Source organism: Cygnus atratus, chromosome 2 (genome assembly GCF_013377495.2).
Source record: "Cygnus atratus isolate AKBS03 ecotype Queensland, Australia chromosome 2, CAtr_DNAZoo_HiC_assembly, whole genome shotgun sequence".
NCBI lineage: Eukaryota > Metazoa > Chordata > Aves > Anseriformes > Anatidae > Cygnus > Cygnus atratus.
This window is the reverse complement of record NC_066363.1, coordinates 94,938,816-94,959,869: the sequence shown is the minus strand read 5'-3', so window position 1 is coordinate 94,959,869 and position 21,054 is coordinate 94,938,816. Positions and strand designations below refer to the sequence as shown.

The 21,054-nt window shown below is 41.8% G+C and overlaps 1 protein-coding gene across 2 annotated transcripts in view; it reads left to right on the top strand.

Moving 5' to 3' along the window:
* The first annotated feature begins 1,142 nt into the window (after positions 1-1,142).
* The window catches only part of ANKS6 (ankyrin repeat and sterile alpha motif domain containing 6), a 46,791-nt gene continuing 26,879 nt past the window's right edge, over positions 1,143-21,054 (top strand). For both annotated transcript variants that reach the window (XM_035550573.2, XM_035550572.2), the window contains exons 1-6: positions 1,143-1,525; positions 4,823-5,322; positions 9,424-9,468; positions 13,174-13,378; positions 15,253-15,359; positions 17,365-17,513. In XM_035550573.2, the coding sequence (XP_035406466.1) occupies positions 1,158-1,525; positions 4,823-5,322; positions 9,424-9,468; positions 13,174-13,378; positions 15,253-15,359; positions 17,365-17,513 (1,374 nt within the window). In that variant the 5' untranslated portion in view covers positions 1,143-1,157. The remainder of the gene's footprint in view (positions 1,526-4,822; positions 5,323-9,423; positions 9,469-13,173; positions 13,379-15,252; positions 15,360-17,364; positions 17,514-21,054) is intronic.

The window sequence follows — 21,054 nt, the reverse complement described above, 5'->3', positions numbered from 1 at the left end:
TTCCTCACACTTCTGTACTGTTGAGAGCGGTTTTATTGGCTAGACCAAAAGTTTGCCTAGCCGTGTTATCTTGCTTCTGATGATGGTCAGCATAAACATCTTTGTGCTTATGGATTTTTTTTAACAAAAGTACCCATGTTTACATTATTTAATGTATGATATCTATAATGGAGGAAGCATCACTGAATACTTACCCTGTCTAGGAATTTGTCCTATTGTTTCTGTGAGGATAAATTTGCAAAAGTCTAAGTCATTTTTAACCTGCTGTGAGCGGTACTCTCCCAGAGGATGGGTTTAAGCAGCCTTACACAGTCAGTACTTTTTTGATGGAGCCTTTCTTGAAGTGCAGCTTGTTAGGCCCTTTGCCATGATGGTCCTGTGATCTGGATTTGCCAGTGGATCAGAAGAAAGCCATATAACATGGAAAGTATGGGTGTCTCTGAATAAAACCAGTGGATGGCTTCATTTTAGTGACACCTGGCAGTTTCAACTACACCCCGTGCAACGTCTCCTAATTCTCTCTGCCCCAAACCTCCACCATTGTAACAAGTGCCGTGTTCTGCCCTTGAAGTCACAAGTTTTGATAGAGAGCAACCTGCTGGAAGTTAAAGAAGTTAAAGGGGCATGATAACATATTCTTAAGTTAACTGGTCAACTGTGGTTCAGGAGTTATTTCACCAGAGCTTCATCATTTTTTCAGTTTAGGTGTTGTACATCACTTTAAGCTGGAAAAGGTTCCAGGCTACCTAGGAGGCTGAAGGTAGAGAGAAGAGACTTAGAAACAAAAATCGGAGTTTTATGTTCGGAGACCAGCCGCTGGGCACTACTGGGGTGCAAAGCGATGTTTGTTGGGTAATGACTGGGTTCTGTAACGCAGAATTGTATCGAAGGAGACTGTGAGGGAGGGAAGGAGGAGGCAGGAAGGTGCCGCTGCCAGCCCAAAGCGCCTGCGGCACCCGCGATGGCCGAGGCCGCCTCTTTGTGTGGAAGCAGCGCGAAGATGGCGCGGGGGCCGGCGGCAGCGCCGCCGTGAGGGGACGACGCAGGCCCTCGGCCGGCCTCCTCCCGCCGGCCTCCTCCCCTCCTCCCCGCCGCCTTCCCAGCGGCCGCCGAGGGCCGGGGGCGGCCGGGCCGGCCGGGGCTCGGCGCCGCCGCCGATGGGGGAGTGCGGGGTTCCCCCCCAGGTGCAGCTCTTCCTCCGCGCCTGCGAGCAGGGCGACTGCGAGACCGCCCGGCGCCTCCTCGGGCTGCCCGGCGGCAGCGCCGAGCCGGCGGCCGCCTCCGCCTGCGGCAGCGAGGAGCCGGCGGAGCCCCGCGGAGAGGCGGCGGCGGTCGTCGCCACCCCGGTCCCGGTCCCGGCAGCCGCTGCCGTCCCCGTGGACTGCACCGACGAGGCCGGCAACACAGGGCTGCAGTTCGCCGCGGCGGGCGGCCACGAGCAGCTGGTGCGGTTCCTGCTGCGGAAGGGGGCCTCGGTGCAGAGCAGGAACCACTACGGCTGGAGCCCGCTGATGCAGGCGGCCAGGTAGGGGCGCACGCTTCACCCCCACCCGGGGGGTCTTCGCCCGCAGCCGCTGCCGCCGGTCCCCAGCCTCGGGTCGCGCCCGCAGGCACCGGCCTGCTCGGAGGACGGGCTCGGCCCCCGCGCCCCGGTCCCTGCCGGGGAGGGCGTCCGGCTCCTCGGGCCGCTCCCGGGCGCCCACCTGCCGCCCTCCCCGCGGCTCCCCGGGGGGCGGGAGGGGCTGGCGGGGCTGGTGCGGAGAGGCATCCATCCCAGGTATCCAGGTATTGGAGCTGGCCACCCCTTGATACTGCCAGGGTGAAGCCAGCACCCCAAAGCTGCAAGGCATCACCCGAACCCCAAAACGCTGCATGCTCATCCTCCCTTCCTTGGCAGGGAGATACGTGCAAAACTCCTGACCAGTTTCAGTCCTTCTTCTCTTAACCCTACCTGTTGGAAAATCACCTCCGATTTGAAACGGATTGAACTAAATATAAACAATTCATTTTGCTTGCCTTTTCCTTATTTTCCTAAAGGGCTCGCTGGAGGATATGCAGAATCATTATTTTGGGTATTAGTGGCAGAGCTGGGTTGTTTTTAGTATCGTACCATTCTCGTATCACTCACCGCAGAGCTGCGGATGGTTCCAGTATTGCTAATGCTTGAGTTTCTGCTTATCTCAATGTATACAAATACCCGCTGGGTTTACATATTTTGCAAGGTTGGGGGGCAGTGCTCTACTTTGATAAATCAGTGCTTAATTGAGAGGAGATTTTTTTTTTCTTTCATAACCGATTAAAATACTTGGAAGAAAAAAAGTCTGTTTGAAAGTCAACATTCTCTTTTCAATTAAAGCCCACAGAAACTTCCCAAAGAATGAGTCACACAGCTGGTTTTCCAGTAAGAACAAGGAAGACAAGGTTCAGCAGTTCTGTTATTTTACGAAGGTTAAAAAAAAAAAAGCCCCAAAAACATTCTTAGATTTTTTCCTTAATGAAAACCTCACCCTCATTCTCTAAAAACAATAAACTAAATGACCATAGTCTTCTAATTGTTTTAAAGAAATGACTTGCTACTATTTGAAACGTATGATAAATATTGAAGCCTGGGGAGGAAGCTTAAAATGGAAGAACTTTTTTTTTTTTTTTAATGGATAACCGAAAAGAAAATATAATGACTGTGCAAGCATAGGTCTCAAACTATGTACATGTTGAATTTTCTGGCTGTGTTTAGTCCCGTTGAAATCGGTGAGATAGCATATATGTATAAACGTAATCACGTTTGCAGAGATTGCGGGATCTACTGAAGTGGCACAGTGAAGGCTACAAGGACAGACTCCTCACAACTTGACAGTCCCTGGAAACTTTCTTTTGCAATTTAATGTTTTCTGGAAAGAAGCTAGGGAGTTTGTGTTTTGTGTCTCATGTCTCTGTTAGTGGTCAGTAGCGTTCCTGGGGATTTCCTCAAGTACTATTTGTTCTGTTTCAGAGTGCAAAAGCAGCTTTCAGGAACAAAGCTTGGTTGTGTTAAACACTGCACAAGCATATAGTAACTTATGATAGCTACAACAAGCAGTGCAAAAGTACACATCTTATAAATGTATTATGTTTATTAAAGTGTGGGATTGCTCCTCAACTGGGAAGGGGTAAAAGGTTTCCATTTTCTCACTGTGAGCAAGCTGGTTTGAGGTATGGTGTAGGTATGAGGTATGGTAGCGGGGGGCTGCAGGGATGCCCTCTGTGAGCAGAGCCCAGCAGCTGCCCCATGTCAGATTGGAGCCAGCTCCAGCTGGCTCCAAAGGGACCTGCTGCTGGCCAGAGCCGAGCCAGTGAGAAACACTGTTTGGGCCTCTGGGAGAGCAGATTTAAGGAAGGGGGAAAAAAACCTGCTGCAGCACAACAGCTGGGAGAGTGAGGAGTAAGAACAGCCCTGCAGACCCCAAGGTGAGTGCAGGAGGAGGGCAGGAGGCGCTCCAGGCATGCAGCAGCAGTTCCCCTGTGGCCTGTGGAGAGGCCCCTGGTGGAGCAGGCTGTCCCCCTGCAGCCCATGGGTCCCACATGGAGCAGATCTCAATGCTGCAGCCCGTGGAGGAGCCCCGGTGGAGCAGGTGGATGTGGCCTGGAGGAGGCTGCGGCCCATGGAGAGCCCCCGCAGGAGCAGGCCCCGGGCCGGAGCTGCAGCCTGTGGAGAGGAGCCCACGCAGGAGCAGGGGGTCTGGGGGGAGCTGCCGCCCGTGGGGGACCCGTGCTGGAGCAGTTTGCTCCTGGGGGTTGGACCCCGTGGTAGGGAGCCGTGTGGGAGCAGTTCTTGAAGAGCTGCTGCCTGTGGGCAGCCCCCGCAGGCTCAGTTCGGGAAGGACGGCATCCCGTGGGAGGGACCCCACGGGGAGCAGGGGCAGGGAGTGACCGTGAAGGAGCAGCTTTAAGAACTGACCACAGCCCCCATTCCCCGTTCCCCTGCTCCACTTGGGGGGAGGAGGTAGAAAAAGGTGAAGGGTTGAGAGAAGGTGTTTTTAGTTTGAGTTTCTCAAATATATAAGTATATATTTATATAGGTAATAAATGTTACTAATTTCCCTATGCTGAGTCTATGATCATTATTTTGCCTGTGATGATAATTGAATGATCTCCCCGTCCTTTATCTCAACCCTTGAACCCTTTGCATCATATTTTCTCCCCCTTTCCCTTTGAGGAGGGGGAGTGAGAGAGCGGTTGTGGTGGAGCCCAGCTGAGTAAAACCACCACGTATGGCTTTCATGATTGTCTTTTGCTTAATGACAAATTACCAGAGCCTCTCACAGTCAACATCTATCAGAGCGGTGCTGCTGGTGAAACCAGTGTCAGAGTCCAGTTTCCCTGAGGTGTTCTACATGAGGAGAGCTCATCTGGTCCCCCTGGTGCTAAGTTCAGCTTCCTTTATGAAAGCAGTGGCCACTCGCTATATTCTTTTTTGAGCTTCATGAGCGCATCACAGTTGCCTGTCTTCACTGAGCCACCTTCTGTTCTGGGAGTTTGTTGATTTTTTTTTTCCCAACTGCAAAGCAAGGGGTGATGCAAATGCCTTTTTTATGGATATGGTCACTGGTGCATGTGAAACAATTCAGGAAGGTACAGTCCACCAGTAAGGTGACCATGGTCACGTTCAGTGATGTGTGTGTGATCTCACATAGCAAGTATCTCAGTCATTTCCATTAATCGATACGCTGAATTGGTAACAAATTTTTCTGTGTTCGGAGTATGACTGTTTTCAGAGTATGTCAGAAGCCTCTGCCGTCCAAGGTGTTTATTCTCTTCTTCCCCTTTCCTCTTTATTTCTCTCAAGGTTTGGACATCTAAGCGTGGCTCACATCTTGCTGGAAAATGGTGCTGATCTCAACGCACAGAATAAGTTGGGAGCCAACGTCCTCACAATGGCCTCTAGAGGCGGCCACGTCAGCATGGTGAAATTGTTGCTGGAATCTGGAGCTTTTGTAGACAATTACGACCATTTTAGCACAAATGTGCTTAACAGCAGCAGAGACGACCTTCCTGATATCACTCCACTGATGGCAGCCGCTCAACATGGACATGAGGCAGTGGTACATCTGTTATTAGACTGGGGAGCTGATTGCAATTACACTGTGAAGACTATGGGCTGGAGTCCTTTAATGCTGGCAGCTGTTAGTGGAAAGGTGAGCTTGGCACAGCAGCTCATGGAGAAGGGTGCCAATCCCGATCACCTGAATGTACTACATAAAACACCTTTCGAAATCTCTGTTGGCTTCAAACATAAAGACATGAAGGACTACCTGGAATCTCTCACAACAATTAGACCCCAGGCAGGTATGGAGCATTAGATTTTTGTTTTGTCTTCTTGGAGTTTTGATTGCGTATTTGGAAATTGAAGGTGTTATGTTGTATGTACACCACGTTCTTTAAAATTTGTAACTAGACTGAAAATGTTGGAGTAGGTATACCTACCTTGGGTGATGCAGGAATACTCAACTTCAGCAGATGTCTTCCAGGTTAACATGGTAGAATTCCTGTTCTGCAGTAAAAATGTTTAAAACATTTAAAATATTGTAATGTTTTGGGTTTTTTAACCTTTAAAACACATGATACAGGCACTCATTTAGGAAGAAAATTTAAAAAGGCCTACTTGTTAGGGGTCTAAAGAAGAGATACTAGAGAAAAGAATAAGGACATCAAAGAAAGGATATCACGAACTTGGAGAAAACTTTTAAAAGATAGAAAATCTTGAAAACCTGCCTTGTAGTGAGAGACTAAAGATGTTCCGTCTGCCTAGTTTCATGAGGTGGTTAAGAGAAGTGATTAATAAAGCTTCCACGTTAAGGACAGGACATCCAGTACTTGAGGGTCTTTTTGTACAGCAGCCAAAGAAAAAAAACTGCAAGTTTAAAGTCAGAAGAATTTGAATGGGAAATAAGACAGCAATCTTTGCAGTGAAGTTTAGACCTGGAATGACTTAGAAAAGTTGTAGAAACCCTGACATGTGCAATCAAGGTTGAATGCTTTTCTAAAACTTATCATCAGATTGTCTTTGCTATGTGTCACGTACAAGGTCTGTGATATGCAGAAAAACAGATTAGGTTAACCTGATAGTTTCTTCTGGTCTTCAGCTCTCTGAGGGTATGAACCCTTCTCAAAGCCCTTTGATAGTAGACTGTGTAGTATAAGAAGATGAAGTATTAATGTGGATGAATAACAAGTTATCATGTGCTCCACTTTTCTGATCCTTGAAGGTGAGGGGAATACTTAATTTCAGAACTTCATAGAACTTGTAACAACCTTCTCCACTCAAGCATTGATGTGCCTGCAGCGTGCGTGCTCACACATGTACACATATACACACATGCTGTGCTAATTTATGTACAAAATTAGATCAGAAGTACATCATCTTGATGCAAATATCAAGTAAGATGAACTGCAGAAATGCTGCTTTTATGGTGGTTTTAGTTCTGCACTGTAATACATGCATTATGTGCGTTGAATGAGATAAGGGAAGATAAACAGTCTGACTGTGCAGTTAATGAGTGTGTAGTGGTGTAGCTTTAACCAGGAGAGCTTAAGGATGTAAAAAATCCAGGTTTTTGTAGAGAGGTAATACCTTGTGTTGATGATCGAACGGTTTTGAAAGATGTGAGCTAACTTTGACTACAAACTTTATCAAGTCTCAAACAATATGTCCAGTGCCACATAATCAACCAAAAGGGCATAATAGTATGTTGTATGTTGTTACTAGTTATTTTCTTTCTGAATTACGAAGCAAATTTGTATTCTGTTGACAGCTTTCTGTATGCATGCTTGTAGGATTTTCATTTTTATTGAAGATAAAGGTTAAGCCTATCTGTTGTCACCTGTTCATTTGAAATACTAATGATTTTTATTTTTTTAAATCTACTTATTGTTAGATATCTCTGATTTCCTTCCAAATTAACTTAGCTTTTCTTGCTAGGTGGTTCTATAGAATAATGTTATGATTGGCTTATTCTAGTTTTGTTGTGAATTTGCTTCCTTTTCCTTCTCCAGAAATTTGTTTATTTAATACAGAAATGTATTAAATCTGTTCATGAAGTCAGGCAGTTTGGTCTGGACATTGTGTTGGACGTTTGAACATCAGTAAGTCATTTCAGAGGTTGAGACCTTATTCTGTGTGTGGCTGACTGGGGACTCTTTTCGAGGTGTTTGTGCCTCATAATGCAAACTGATGCTGGGAGACATTTAACTAGAGGGTTTGGAAAAGCAGCGAGGCAGGATAGGCATCTAGTTTTCCGGCTCTAGAATTTTCAATAAGGGTAGGAGTGACCCTAAAGAACAGCTTTCCCAGGTGCTACCACCCATTCAGCCATGGTGGCAGAAAGCCTGCAGGCTATGTTAGTCCGCTCTAAGCTCTCTGCCACGTGTGATACCCAAAGAGGCTTATTTAAATCTTAGCTAATTATTTTTCTGTTACACTGCAGCGTAGACATACCCGCAATCCCAGTCTCCTACTTAAAGCTTGTTAATTTTTATTTAAATTGGGTCTTATTCCTGCAGGTCAAGCTTCCCTTGTACTTTAAGACTCAGGACCGAAATCTGACATTTCCTTCTGCCCCAGAGAAAGTTTGAACTCGCTCAGATGTTGACTCATAGGTTAAGTTGGAGCAAGGGCTTTCATACAGCCAAGCTACCAGGCAGAACTGTCTGCCTGCAGACATTTGCTCATGATGAGCCTCTGACAGAGACCTTGGTTGCTTACAGTGTGCAGAATCAGACATCTGGGGGATTTGCTAGTGCAGTGCTTTATATCTTGCCTGTGCATTTGCATGTAATTTCTGTGCATGCAGAGTTGGCCTGATGCTGCTGGAAAGTCTTCTATAATCATCCAACTTAAAGCATTGAAGTCTGTTTAAACTAGAGCGGACTTGCATTAAAGCAGGTGAGTGTGCCTGCCACCTCTGCTGAGGGCAAGTTTCCATCAGCAGTAAGGTAGTAACTGGGGTGGAGAAGAGGTTAATAGTGTTAGGCTTCCACATAAATTTCTGCATCAATGTTTGGCCATGGCTTTAGCCTCCTCTAGCACTGGAATCAGTATATCCTGGGGGAAACAAACAAACAAACAGATCCTTTCTCTCCTGTGGAAGGCAGCAGAAAAGGAAATTGTCTTCCGAACCATTAACCGTGACCCTATATAGATAAGGTGAATTGCATCTCGAATGAAAGCATCTCTCTTCTATGAGCTGTTTTCAGTAGCAAAATCAGAACTGCCCCTAACAGCCTGGGTGTTGCCTGTGTCTTCTGGCACCTCCTCGTGGTCTCCTGCTCCCCGAGGCAGCGTCTCTTCCAGGCTTTACACATGCCAAGTGCAGAGTCCCATCCTTTCCTCAATTAGTCTTTTGAGATCTGTTTTCCATCAGTGAGTTCATACACAGTTCCTTCTATAGAGCAGTTTCTTAATCAGGAGAAAACTTAGGACCCACAGCTCTAGTTCCCAGTCTTAAATTAAGAGTTTCTCATGTTTTGGGGGGCTTTTCAGCAACTGTTTTTTGTTCAGCATTTTCAAATGACTTCCTTTGAAGTCAAGCCACGAACATGAACCTTTTCTGTTTTACCATAAAATGGCAGAATCGGACCCGAGAGACCTCTCGATGTCACTTGTTTTCCTACGAATCTTCTTGCCCCATTGGCTCTGTAGTGACAGTAATGTTTTGGAAGACAGAGAAGGATATATTTTTCTGGTTTGAGTGGAAGGTGCAAAATATGTCACTATTTTTTCCTCTTTGTGTATGTTGCCAACCGTTTCAAAGCACTGGGAAGGCACGTAGAACTAAAGATCCTTCACTCAAAGTCTTACAATTGTAATAATTACACTTCTTTTTAAGATGATGATGATCTGGGAGCTGAAGGATCCCTATTAATGCACAAACTGTGTATTTGAATCATCACTATTATTTTTGTCACCTTCAAAAATAAGCTTGTCAATATTCAAGAGGAAGTAAAAAGGGAGCATCTTACAAAACTCCTTTGAATCCCTTTCCAAAATAGTCCTGTGTTATTTGAGTGTTTGCCGTTGTACAGAGAATTACACCAGACCACAGAACTGTACTGTGGTTCTTTCATTGATATTTAAGTCTTCCAGGCAGGAAACAGAAGTTTCCAAATAAAATTTCCTGATACAGAATGGAAGTTGAAAGGCAGAGCCAGTACTGGTATATTACAGTGTGTAGCCTTATCTCTGCACAGAGAACCATACAGGTGAGTCATTGTTCCCAAAGGGAATAAAAATCTGTGCTCTCTTCATTCTTACTAAATGCATGTGCAAGCATCTTTTATGGTATATTTCTGTATATATTTTTTCCTATATATTGTGTATTTTTTCTATAAAATTTTATTAGTTTTTTTTTGCCTTTTAAATGACTCTTAATAGAAATATGTGTTTTTCAGATACAGAAAAGAGGCAACCTGATGTCTTCCATGCTTTGAAACTGGGTAAGTACTGACAGGGTTTTTCCATCATGTCTGGTTCTTGCAACTACAGAGTACGCTTGTTTGCTAACATGGGAAACTGAATTGTGTTCTGTTTTAACCCGCAACTACTTTTTTCCCTTTTTCATTTAAAAAATACATTTATTTCTGTAGTTTTTATTTATTTTTTTTCACATTCCAATATGAAAAAGTCCTTATGAGCTCCTTGTTGTGCCCTTCATACCACAATGGTGTGATTTAGTAGTTTCCAAGACCATGCTACCTTTAACATGATTTTTTTTCCTTCCTGGTAATCTTGAAGTATGAAAATAAAACTGCAAAAAATACACTGGTCTTTACTCCATATGGACGTTTTCATTGCAGTTGAAAGTTGCTTCAGGAAAAGGGCAATTGTCTCGAATCCTGCACGTTCTTTCATGACTGGCAGCGACTTTTCATGAGCACAAAGTTGATAAATCTGTTTTGTCACAAAGAGAAAAAGACGGTGCTATCCTGTTGATTTAAATTTGATTCAAGCTGTGATGGGTTGCACTCCTGGTGAATGGCTAACTGCTTGCTGGTTACCTATTTTCCTGGATCTTCTAGCATAGGAATATGTGCTGAAATTGTGGGTTTGGCCTGAGTATTGCCATCTGATGGCATTGGCTTGGGAAACAGGACTATACACTTTCTGCTGAGGTTGCTGATAATGCCAGAGATCAGAAACTCTACCCTGTTGGCAATCTGTTTGACAGCTTAGAGAGGCTCAGTGTTTGAGCCTTCTCTGATTCCTGCTTTTATAATTGGTGTTTTGCTTTTTAAACATGTTCTGAGCTATACAATAGCACCTGTAGCCTACTGTCAGCGGTCCTAGCTACGTGGACAGAAAAAAAAAGTCACTGAGCAGTAAAAGTAAAGGACTTGATGGATTTATTTAATATCAGTTCAAATAAGGAAAGAAGTCATTCTCATGTGAGATTAAATCTTACATCCAGTGAACTAATGAGAGGTGTCTCATGAGACCTATGAGAGTCTCATAAGGGTCTTTCCCCAGTCAGCCTTCCCTTACTTGGGGCCAAGACGTCCCAGGCAGTGAGGTGCCGTTGGTAATACAGCCTCGTGGTTGCAGTGGATGTAGTAATACTGTGCTGTGTAACAAAGCTGTGCTTTCTGTGGCTCTGGCAAAGAAAACCTGATCCATGGAAAGCTGGCTGTACCCCTCCAGACTGTGATGTATGCATGTAGTGAACTTCAGGGTTGATGTGATGTGTACATGTAGAATAAGTGAACTTCAGGGTTGAGCACAGCTACCTCTCCTTCCAGCTTTTTGTCCATTTACCTGCTTCTGCCTGTAAGGTAATCATGAATGCTCTGATGAGGTTTATCTTCTTGCTTTCAGTGGGGAGCTGCAACCCGAAGGAGAATTCTGAGTTAGTACCTTTTTGATGAGTTTTTGCGTCTTTTTTTATTTGTATGCAAATAAAATTGTGAAGGAAAATACCACTGTTTCTCAACATCTGTCCAAATGGATTTCAGCAACACACCTTTAAATCAACAGTTATCTTCTAAGTTTTATTCTTACTGCATTCATTCCTATTGAAAATCCAGAGTTGTATTTTCAAATGGTCAAGCCTGGCCTTAGCATCGAGATCTAATCCAGGATTTGGTACTGCAGCTAAACGGTTGCTTTTTAACTAACTATTGTAAGTCACCAGCTCGGAAACTTTATGGCTTTTGGGGCTAACAGAACTGGAAATGGGCAGACATAATTGTGAGGAAGAAAGAGATGATAGGTAGCAGTAGTGGGAGTTCTGTCATACATGTCAATTCTTCACACGTAAGCTGCCAGAACTTATTCTGGAAAGCCTCATGTCAGCTACATTTTAGAAAGTTCAGCCGTCCTTCTCATACCTGTGTGACTTTTGGTTTGAGATTTAAAAACATTAAAGCTGGGTAGGAAGTAGTCAAATGAATATTAGTCAGTGTGCTGCATTTGTTTTTCTCTAGAATACACAGCTGTGGATTGCAGCATTGTTTAAGAAGACTTTGCTAGGTTAAGAAGTATCCAGGACAGAGTTCGAAGTCAATTCTGGAGTCTCTGTAGGTTCCAGGGTTTCTGTTTAACAAAATTTTTGATGCAGTTCTGTGTTAAAAAAGCCACTTGGTGTCTTTTACTAAATTGGGACATGGAAAATGAGGTCTGTGCTTTTCTTTCCCCTTCCAAGAAATTAGATGATGGGTGGGGGTGGATGTTAGTTTCAGTGCATGCATTCAAGTGCCTGCAGGGTTTATCTGGAATTCTGACTGTCTTTCAAGGAAAATACTGACACCAGTGATTGAGTTGAAGGCAGTCCATGCCATAAAGCAGTTTACTGTTTGAAGTGGTTTTTTTTGGTTTTGTTTTGTTTTTTAAAGTGTAAGAATTTTTCCATTTGCATGGCAGTTGACAGTCTGCCTCTTTTTGCCTCTGTTCCTGCAATGGTACATATTCAGTCCGAGATCTTTCTTTCCTCTCAGCTTCTTCTGTGCTTTTGTCAACCATATGTCATCAAAAAAGTAAGGGAGCTGGGCAAATTTAAGCCCTCTGCTTAGGATGACCCTGACTACCTCAGACATTTTTTTTTAAATTGCTTGTTCCTACCTTTATTAAGATTTAGGAAAAAAAAAAAAAAAAGAAACACAACGTAGCTAACGTATGTTCCGTAGCAGATTTTGCGCTGCTTTTTGTAATCTAGACAAGAACTCAGTGACTGCCAGCCTCTTTTATCTGGAAACTTGACTGTTAGGTTTACTTCTAAAAAAGGATGACAGGAATAGTGCATTACTCTTGAGGAAGGAGTAGGGAAGTTTTGCATTGGAAATTAAATATCAGAAGTAGAATTAAAAAAAAAAAAGTACATTCTGAATATAAGAAGTTTGAGCACTGGTATAGACTAGTTCACTGGGAGGTTGTGGAATTGTATCAGTCGTGGTTTTTAGAAGCAGCAAACAACCTTTGTAGGAGGAATTACTGGTCGATATGACCTAGGGCGTTGTTCTACCTGCTCGGGGCAAGAATGACCTTTGTCACCTTCAGAGTGCCTTTGTACCCACCTTCTTTGGTTCTAGAATTGTGGTTTTCTGTGATACCTGTCTAAGGAAATGCAACGGGGGATCTTAGTCCTGCTGAATGGCAAAGCAGTTGTATCAGCAGTGTCTCAGCATTGTTGCTTTTCCTTCTGCATCATCTTCAGACAATTTTATGGAAAAGTTCCCTACACGTGTCTTCACATGAGATACACTGCAGTTTATACAGCATTAATGGCTTAGTCATTATTTGAGAAAATTATTCTTGTAACAGAATTGTACTGTAAGTGTGCAGGTATGTAAAAATATGAGGGAAAACAGTGCCTCCAGCTTATATCACAACTTCCCGTAGCCAGTGAAAATGTATCGACGAAACGAAGAAACAGAGATCGGTACAAATACTTTTAATGTTTGAAGCTGTAGTATTGCAATTCTGTAGTACTGACAGTTCTACAAGTCTGTTGTTATTGATACTGCTTTATTGTTTAATGTGCAAAATGTTTTAAAGGACTATATACATTGAAGTGATACATACCGTATTTCTTCTGTTTTAATTCCACTAAACGTAGACCAGTGTCAGCAAATCAAAGTACATATTAATTCAGTGGCTAAGCAGTTCTATGTTGCTGATGTAGATTTTTTTTTTATATCACTGTTTTGCAGGCAACTTTCAGCTGGTTAAAGAGATAGTTGATGAAGACCCAAGTCAGGTCAATATTACCAATGTTGATGGCGCATCTCCGTTAATGATTGCGGCTGTAACTGGGCAGCTGCCCCTTGTCCAGCTCCTTGTTGAGAAAAATGCTGAGGTTGACAAACAGGATAATGTTCATGGCTGGACAGCACTAATGCAGGCCACGTACCATGGGTAAGTTGTATGCTCTCTGGGTCGAACAGAAAAGAAGTTTCATTCTTCTTACATCCAGATAGAAAAGATCTTTCTGATATTGACTTTGGAAGCAGAGAGCTCTTACAAGAATTGTGGAGGCTTGTGACCTCAATTTTCTAAAACACGTAGGATGCCCTCAAGTTTTCAGAACAAACACAAACAAGTTTGGATTTCAGAAATGAGTGGCATATATGGAAACACGAGTCTTGCTCTGTAAGCACTGGGAACATTGTGCTCCAGGCAGGCACTAGGAGCTTTGATGCAGATTTCGACTTCCAGCCTTCGATGGCTTTTAGTCCTTTGTAATATATTATCACCCCAGATCAGGGTTGTAAGCCTACACCAAGTTATGAAACTCAATGTAATCACCTTTCTGTGTGCCACGTTTGCCAGTCTTAAAACCGTTCTTACAATTCCTTTCTTCAGAAGTTTTCATTTAACTTTTCTGGAGTGTGTCCACTGGAGAACAGACTTTTTTTTTTTTTTTTTTTAAATCAAAAGCTATTTTATAAATTGAATTTCACGTGTAATCTCTGTCATAAAGTTGGCAATGTCGAAATACATGACACTCCTGTCTGAATTCAGACACTCCTCTCGTCTGTGATAACAAGGACTGGAAATCCTTATACTCAGAAGAATCTCAGCTTACCCCTTCTTAGGAGCAACAGTAGTTGGGGGCAGTTTCTAGTTAGAAGGAAGGAGCAAGCAAGGTCTGTGTGAGCCAGGGGCAGTAGAGGATTGAGTCACTGTGTGCGCCCTGAAGGTGCAGGACTGGAAAGGAGGTTGGGACACATTTTTAAGGAAAAGAAGTAATGGGAAATGTACAGAGGAGCTACATTGGGGATAAAACAGAGTTTTTCTTAGAAGAGAGAGAGAACGTTCATTCTTCATTTTAGGTTGACTTTATTTGGAGTATGTTCAGATAGAAGGAATGCTCTGAAGTGATCTTCAGAGATCTGTTTGAGATCTGTCAGCTTCAGAGTTAGAGCTGGCAGTGAACTATTGCTACTTAAGCACATTGTTCTTCAGTATGGCTTATGTGTGTCAGAGTTTGTTTTTATACAAGGTTAGTCTCCGTGTAAGAGGAATTTTATATTAAAAATATTTTCCACAGCTTTGTTGTCATTGCTTATTTTGTATTGTTTTTAATTTGCAAGGCTAGTCCTGCTATTTTTTTATTTATCTATTATTTATTCAGGTATATGAGAAGGGAGAGGGGTTAATGGGAATGGGATGATGATTCCTTTTATGCAACTTGCTTTTATGAGCTTTTATTAGGAGGTGTTTGTATTATCATTTACTGCTGATTTGTTTTTGCATTTTAGATACATCAAGGAAATTTGTGTCTCTAATTAAGTGATTTACTGTTTGGAGTTCATAAATTATCTTTAGTCAGTTGGGGTTTTATTAAATGGAATTTTTTTATCTGTTCTGAATATGAAGCTGTGTTTAAGTATTAGCGATGTGTGATGACTTCTGGACTGACCTTTGTATTTCCACTTGCTGTTTTGCCCTAGGCGATAATGGCCTTTCAAAGGGAAACTGGCAACAAATACCATGATCATTTCTAAAGGGTCAGATGAAGAATCTGACTATTCAGATTATGTTTTTTCTAGGCTGACTCTTTGCATGCCAATTATTGTGATTTATAGTGAGTAAACAGTGACTGACAAAAGAGTCATGGGAGCTCCTGAATAAATTGTGGACACATTGTGGACTTGGTTAGCTGTTGAAGAGGTAAAACTATGATCATTAATTGAGGAGCGATGATATAAAAGGATGGAAATGGTGTATTGGGGTACTCCGTCTCTCTCTTTAACATAAGCAATGCTTTTTTTTTTTCTCCCTTGAAGAAACAAAGAAGTGGTAAAGTATTTGTTAAATCAAGGAGCTGACGTCAATCTTCGTGCAAAAAATGGATACACAGCTTTTGACCTGATAATGCTCCTGAATGATCCAGGTATGTTATTTTAGAGAGCACTGAGGAAATGTTTGTAATTGCAATATAACCAGATAAACATTTCTTTTGATGTAGAAATTGCATCAAATTTGCTTCAAGATACTGACTGCGGTCTGTGCTAGACTGGACCAAGAATGGATACTGCCTGAAAATGTTTTGTTTTTTTTTTTTTTTAATTAGTTGTTTACATGTATATATACATTTATGGGCTAATAGATTTTTTGTGGTCCTTTTGTCTTTATTTCTGAAGGTGCTCCAAAATGTTGTTTGTGTCATCACAGCCAGTTCAATAGCATTTACTTGTGGTGGCTCAGGTAGTGTCATTAGCTCTGAGCTAGGAACTGGAGCTAGGAGTTTCCACTTGGCAGCAGTAAAGGGACAGGACGAAGAAAGTGCAATCAGCACAAGACTAGTGAACTGGCTGGAGCTCCCACTAGGTCTGTAAAGGCTGAGATTAACTCACACTTCAGCATTCAAGTTTTTAGTCATGGGAGTGCTTTAGAAGAAGACAGCATGCTTTGGGGAGACTTGGATGAAACACATTTAGATTTTGTTGTAGTTTGTTTAGCCTACCTAATTTGGGACTTTATTATTAAACCTGCCTGGAAGCTAGATTGCGTTCTCTGAAGGTGAAAAACAGTAGTGCTAATAGAAAGAATGTTTATGTTCTCTGTATTTACTCACAGTGTTGTTTTTGATCACTAGCATGTATCTTTGCTTTGCCAAAAGTTGATAACTAATAGTATAAAATTTTAGAAAATAAATAATGGTGAATGTGTTTTTCTTGTAACTAGCTCCCTGTAGGACAGAATAGTTCACCTTGTTACCTGTTCAGCAACGGGGATATAGGTTGTTTCTGTCTGTCCTTCTGAAAATCTTTCCTTATTTCTGTATAAAATACAGTTTTACAGAATATTTCTTGCTTTCCTGTCCTCATCTTATTTTTTTTTTTCCTTCTCTTCCTTCCTTTTTTTTTTCTTACCTTTTTTCCTCTATATTTTTCTTACCATGTCTTTTCAGTCCTTTCATTGTCCAGGCTGAACATCTTCTTTCTCTTTGGGATTTAATTTCAAGCTTCTTTTCTGCAACCTGTGCTTGAAGAAAGAATATTCCTTTTTCTCTGCTTTCTTCTATGTCAGGTGAGAAAGGGGAGCATCCCAGTGCTGTTCTTAACTTCTACAAAGTGTGTGAGCAGGCAGTTCATTTGGTCACACATGACTGAATGGCATGATTATTTATACTGATAAATGTTTAGAGAGGCGTTGATAAGAGTGCAGCCCACTGTGTGGGGAGAAGGGGTGGGAAACAGAGGCCAAGAAACAAAGTTTTGGGTATTCATCTGCTTTGTTTGAGAGGTGTTTCAGCATATCAGTCATGATTTGTGTCCTGGTTTCAGTTAGGACAGAGTTAATTTTCCTCCTAGTAGCTGGCAGGGTGCTATGTTTTGGATTAGGATGAGAAGAGCGCTGATAACATGCTGATGTTTTAATTGTTGTAGAGCAGTGCTTACACCAAGCCAAGGACTTTTCAGCCTCTCTCTGTCCTGCTAACGAGCAGGCTAGGGATGCAGAAGGAGCTGGGAGGGGACAGACCCAGGACAGCTGACCCAAACTGGCCAAAGGGGTATTCCATACCATCTGACGTCATGCTGAACAATATATAGGGGTGGCTAGCCGGGGTGGGGGGGGGGGGGCGGCTGCTCGGGGATAGGCTGGGCATCGGTCAACGGGTGGTGAGCAATTGCATTGTGCATCACTTATTTCGTACACATTATTACTATTAATACTATTATTATTATTGTTGTTGTTATTCTTTTCCCTGTCTTAATAAACTGTCTTTATCTCAACTCACAGACTTCACTTTCCCGTTTCTCTCCCCCATCCCGGAAAGGGAGGGGGGAGGGTGAGCGAACGGCTGTGTGGTGTTTGACTGCCAGCCGGGCTAAACCACAACAATTTGGCAAAGCGAAACAGACTAAAAAGTATCTGAATTTGTTTTCTTTTAGACACAGAACTTGTACGGTTACTCGCATCAGCATGCATGCAAGTAGACAAAGACAAGAATAAACTCAACAACAGATCATCTTTGCCTTGTTCCAGAAGTAGGCAATCCTTAAACGTCCCAATGCTGCCAGATGACAAAGGAGGTTTAAAGGTAAATATATTCAGTCACTCTTACTGAATGAAGCAGAGAAGGTCATTGCTAAGAAGTACTTTGGATCTAATATGTAACTAGTTGTGGGGATTTTTCCCCTTCTGAATTCCTAGTTGTTTCCTGGTTTTATGATACGTAGTGTATGTTCAGCTTTCTTTCTCTTCAAGTAACAAGGCAAAGGGAAGACTTCTAAAGAAGAGTCAGCATCAAAGCACATTTCAGTGCCTAGAAATAGATGTCATAATTAAATAGTAGAATGTATTACATTCATGAGTTTGGAAATGAATTTCCCTTATGATCTTAATTTTAAATCATCCAATTGTACTCCGTTTTTAGTAGACTTTTCCTTTACTCATAGCTGATCTTTTTTCTTTGAAGTTGAAGTGAATGTGTTTGGGATCTCCGAAAAAAAAGTGAGAAGCTGCCTGTTTATGTATTTGCTTTGTGTAGGATTTCCAGCAATTGTTCTTTATAATTTTCTTTTATGGTATTTAGTGGACCCTAGAAGAAGAAAAGCATGATGTAGGAAGTAAACTGAAGTTCAGGTAGTATATTGAAAATACTGTGACTATGTGCAGGACAGCCCAGACTGAGGCTTCATCATAGTGCTGTAAGGAGAATAAAAGGGACAAGTTTAGATTCATCATGAAGCTGCAGACTTCTACGAGAGAGGGTAGACTTTATTTCAACCATGAATGGAGGTTGGCACTGAAAATTAAGGGCATAGCAGAGATTTTAATATGAAAAATGGAAGAGAGTGCAATTCATGCTTACCCGTCCTCTGGAGAGTCACTGGAATGCTGTATGCTTATCTAGAAATTGGCAATAATCCAGTAGGAGACAAGTGTGTGCCATTTGAACAAGGACATTGTGACTTATATTGTCTGTGTTCAAAAAAAGAAGGAAAAAAGTATTAGCTTATTTTGTTGTTGTTGCTGATTTTATTTGTTTAGGTGAAAATTTGTTAATGGTCTTATACCTCAGAATTTCCTTGATTCTGTAATCTCGCATTTTTAGCATAAATGTTATCAGAGTCTTGGAAACACACATGCTAATTTCCAGGCTATTTCTGACATGAATTTTAAAGATCATTTATAGTTCTACTTTAGCTCAAATCCATTTTGCAATTTTAACAATGAAGTGACAAGTGATATTTTCATATGATCGTTCTATTATTTGATATGATACAACTTGAGTATCAGTTTAGATGGGCCTATTTAGGAATTTTGTTACCCAGCTTGGGGATTTCAGAACAGTCTTTGGCATTACAGAAAGCAGATCAACAGCAGGTCAGATTGCAACTCTTGCAGAGTTCAAGCAAATGCTTGAACTGGGGTCATAGAAGATTTTGAGGTGAAATTAGAAAAAAACAATTTTGTAGGATTTGTCGATAAAGATTTAAATATGAGTACTGACATTTAATATTTTGATGTGTTGGAATACTTGGTTGCAAAACATCAAAACTTCACAGTATTTACAAGTTAAGCCTTAAGCACTTTTTCAGCAGAAATATTTTATATAATTCTCAATTCTCCTGTATATATGTGCATGTGTAAATACACGTATATAAAGCCAATATAACCCTCCTCTTCCAACATTGCTTAGTGCTTTATTAACCATTCTGTCTGATCACGAGTGTGTTACATATCTTATTCTCCATACAGAGAATAAAGAGATGAAAAATTATATTTTCAGAGTGACTGGGGTGGTCATCAAACACATCTTGCTTTAGACCAGTGTGTGAGGAGAATGCACAAGTGAGGGATTTGTCCTTGGCTTTGTAGCAGTGATGATTCCATGTGGACAACTTGTCTGTGCTGAGCCAGGACTGTAAAACAAATTGCCCGGAAGGTTTCAGTGAGATATTTATAGTGACTCAGTACATAAATTTTCTGTCTAGGTCAGTGCAGATGGCAAAACGTGGAATCATAGAAATGGAAGAATGAGAGGGAACTCGATGAGCCCACCTGTCTTTACGTAAGGAGACAGAATGAATATGCCAAGAACATCCTTGACAAAGTTTCTGTTCTCTCTTCTTTCACTGTGATGAAAAAGGTCCATAGTGTAATTTTGCAGCTGGTTCCACTGCTTGTCTGTTCCTACAGTCAGATTTTTTTCCTTTGGTATAAGCTAAATCTCTCTTGCTGCTTATTAAGTTAATTGTTTTTCAGTTATCAGTGTCCACCTTCACCTTTATAGGAACTATATACGTACTTAGAAAAGACGGAAATTCTCTTAAATCTTTTATTTTCCATAATAATAATAAAATGTATTCAAATTTCCTTGTTTGCAGACTGTTTCCTAAACTTCTTACTATTTGTAGTTTGTCTGTATTAGTCTTAAGGTGAGGTATCCAAAACAAGTCATGAGATTCTAACTAAAGTCTCAATATTACATAGCAGGGTACAAAAGCCACTTGCACAGTTGTGTATCTCATGGGGTGGTCAGTGAAATTTGCCGTTTTTTTGCAGCAGTAAGACACTGTGGACCTATTCTTAGAGGACCTATGATTAGTTGGTGCTATGTTAGAACTCTGATTTTCTTTCTTCAGTACAACTGCTTTGTTTATTGTTCCTTTTTCTGTATTTATACACTTGATTTCTTCTGCTTCTACATATGACCTTGACCCCCCCACACTGAATTCAATTCATCAGTGAACTGAAGTCAATTCATCAGTGTAATGACCTACTGAAGTCAATTCATCAGTGTAATTTAGAGTATCTAAGGTGCTCACAAAACTGTCCAGATAGATGTCTTACATGGACTGTGCAAAATGAATTCTGTTTCATCATTGATGTTGTTAACGAATATTTCCAAGCTCATGTTTCACACCACTCAATATGCCCTCCCCATTCTAGAGTAAATTGCTGGTAATTTGTCTGTTAATGTGTCTGTTGGTTATCATGCTTTTCCTCTATTAATTTTACTAGAAGCATATTTTCGTCATTTGTTCAGAGAATGGTACATGGAATATTGATAAAAGCTTTATTAAAGTTAAGCTATGGTACAGCTTCTCCTCCTTTCTTCCACTTCACCAGTTAGTCTGTCAGAGAGATTGATTTGGTGTGATTTATTCCTGACAAACGTATGCCAGCTGTCTCTTACAAGCTGTGATTACATAAAAAGTTCTTTCAGTGATGTCCTTTCAAGTTAGAGAACAAATCTTACGAGGAGTGGTTGAGAGAAGTGGGGTTATTTAGCCTGAAGGAAAGGAGGCTCAGGGGAGACCTTATCTCTCGCTACATCTTAAAGGAGGTTGTAGAGAGGTGGGGATCAGTCTCTTCTCCCAAGCAACAAATGATAGGACAAGAAGAAATGGCATCAAGTTGTGCCAGGGGAGCTTTAGGTTGGATATTAGGAAAAAGCTCTTCACAGAAAGGGTTGTGAGGCATTGGAACAGGCTGCCCAGGGAAGTGGTTGAGTCACCATCCCTGGAGGTCTTCAAAATACATGTAGATGAGGCGCTTAGGGACATGGTTTAGTGATAGATGCAGTTACCTGGCAAGGTAACTTTGCTAGGTTAATGGTTGGACTTGATGAT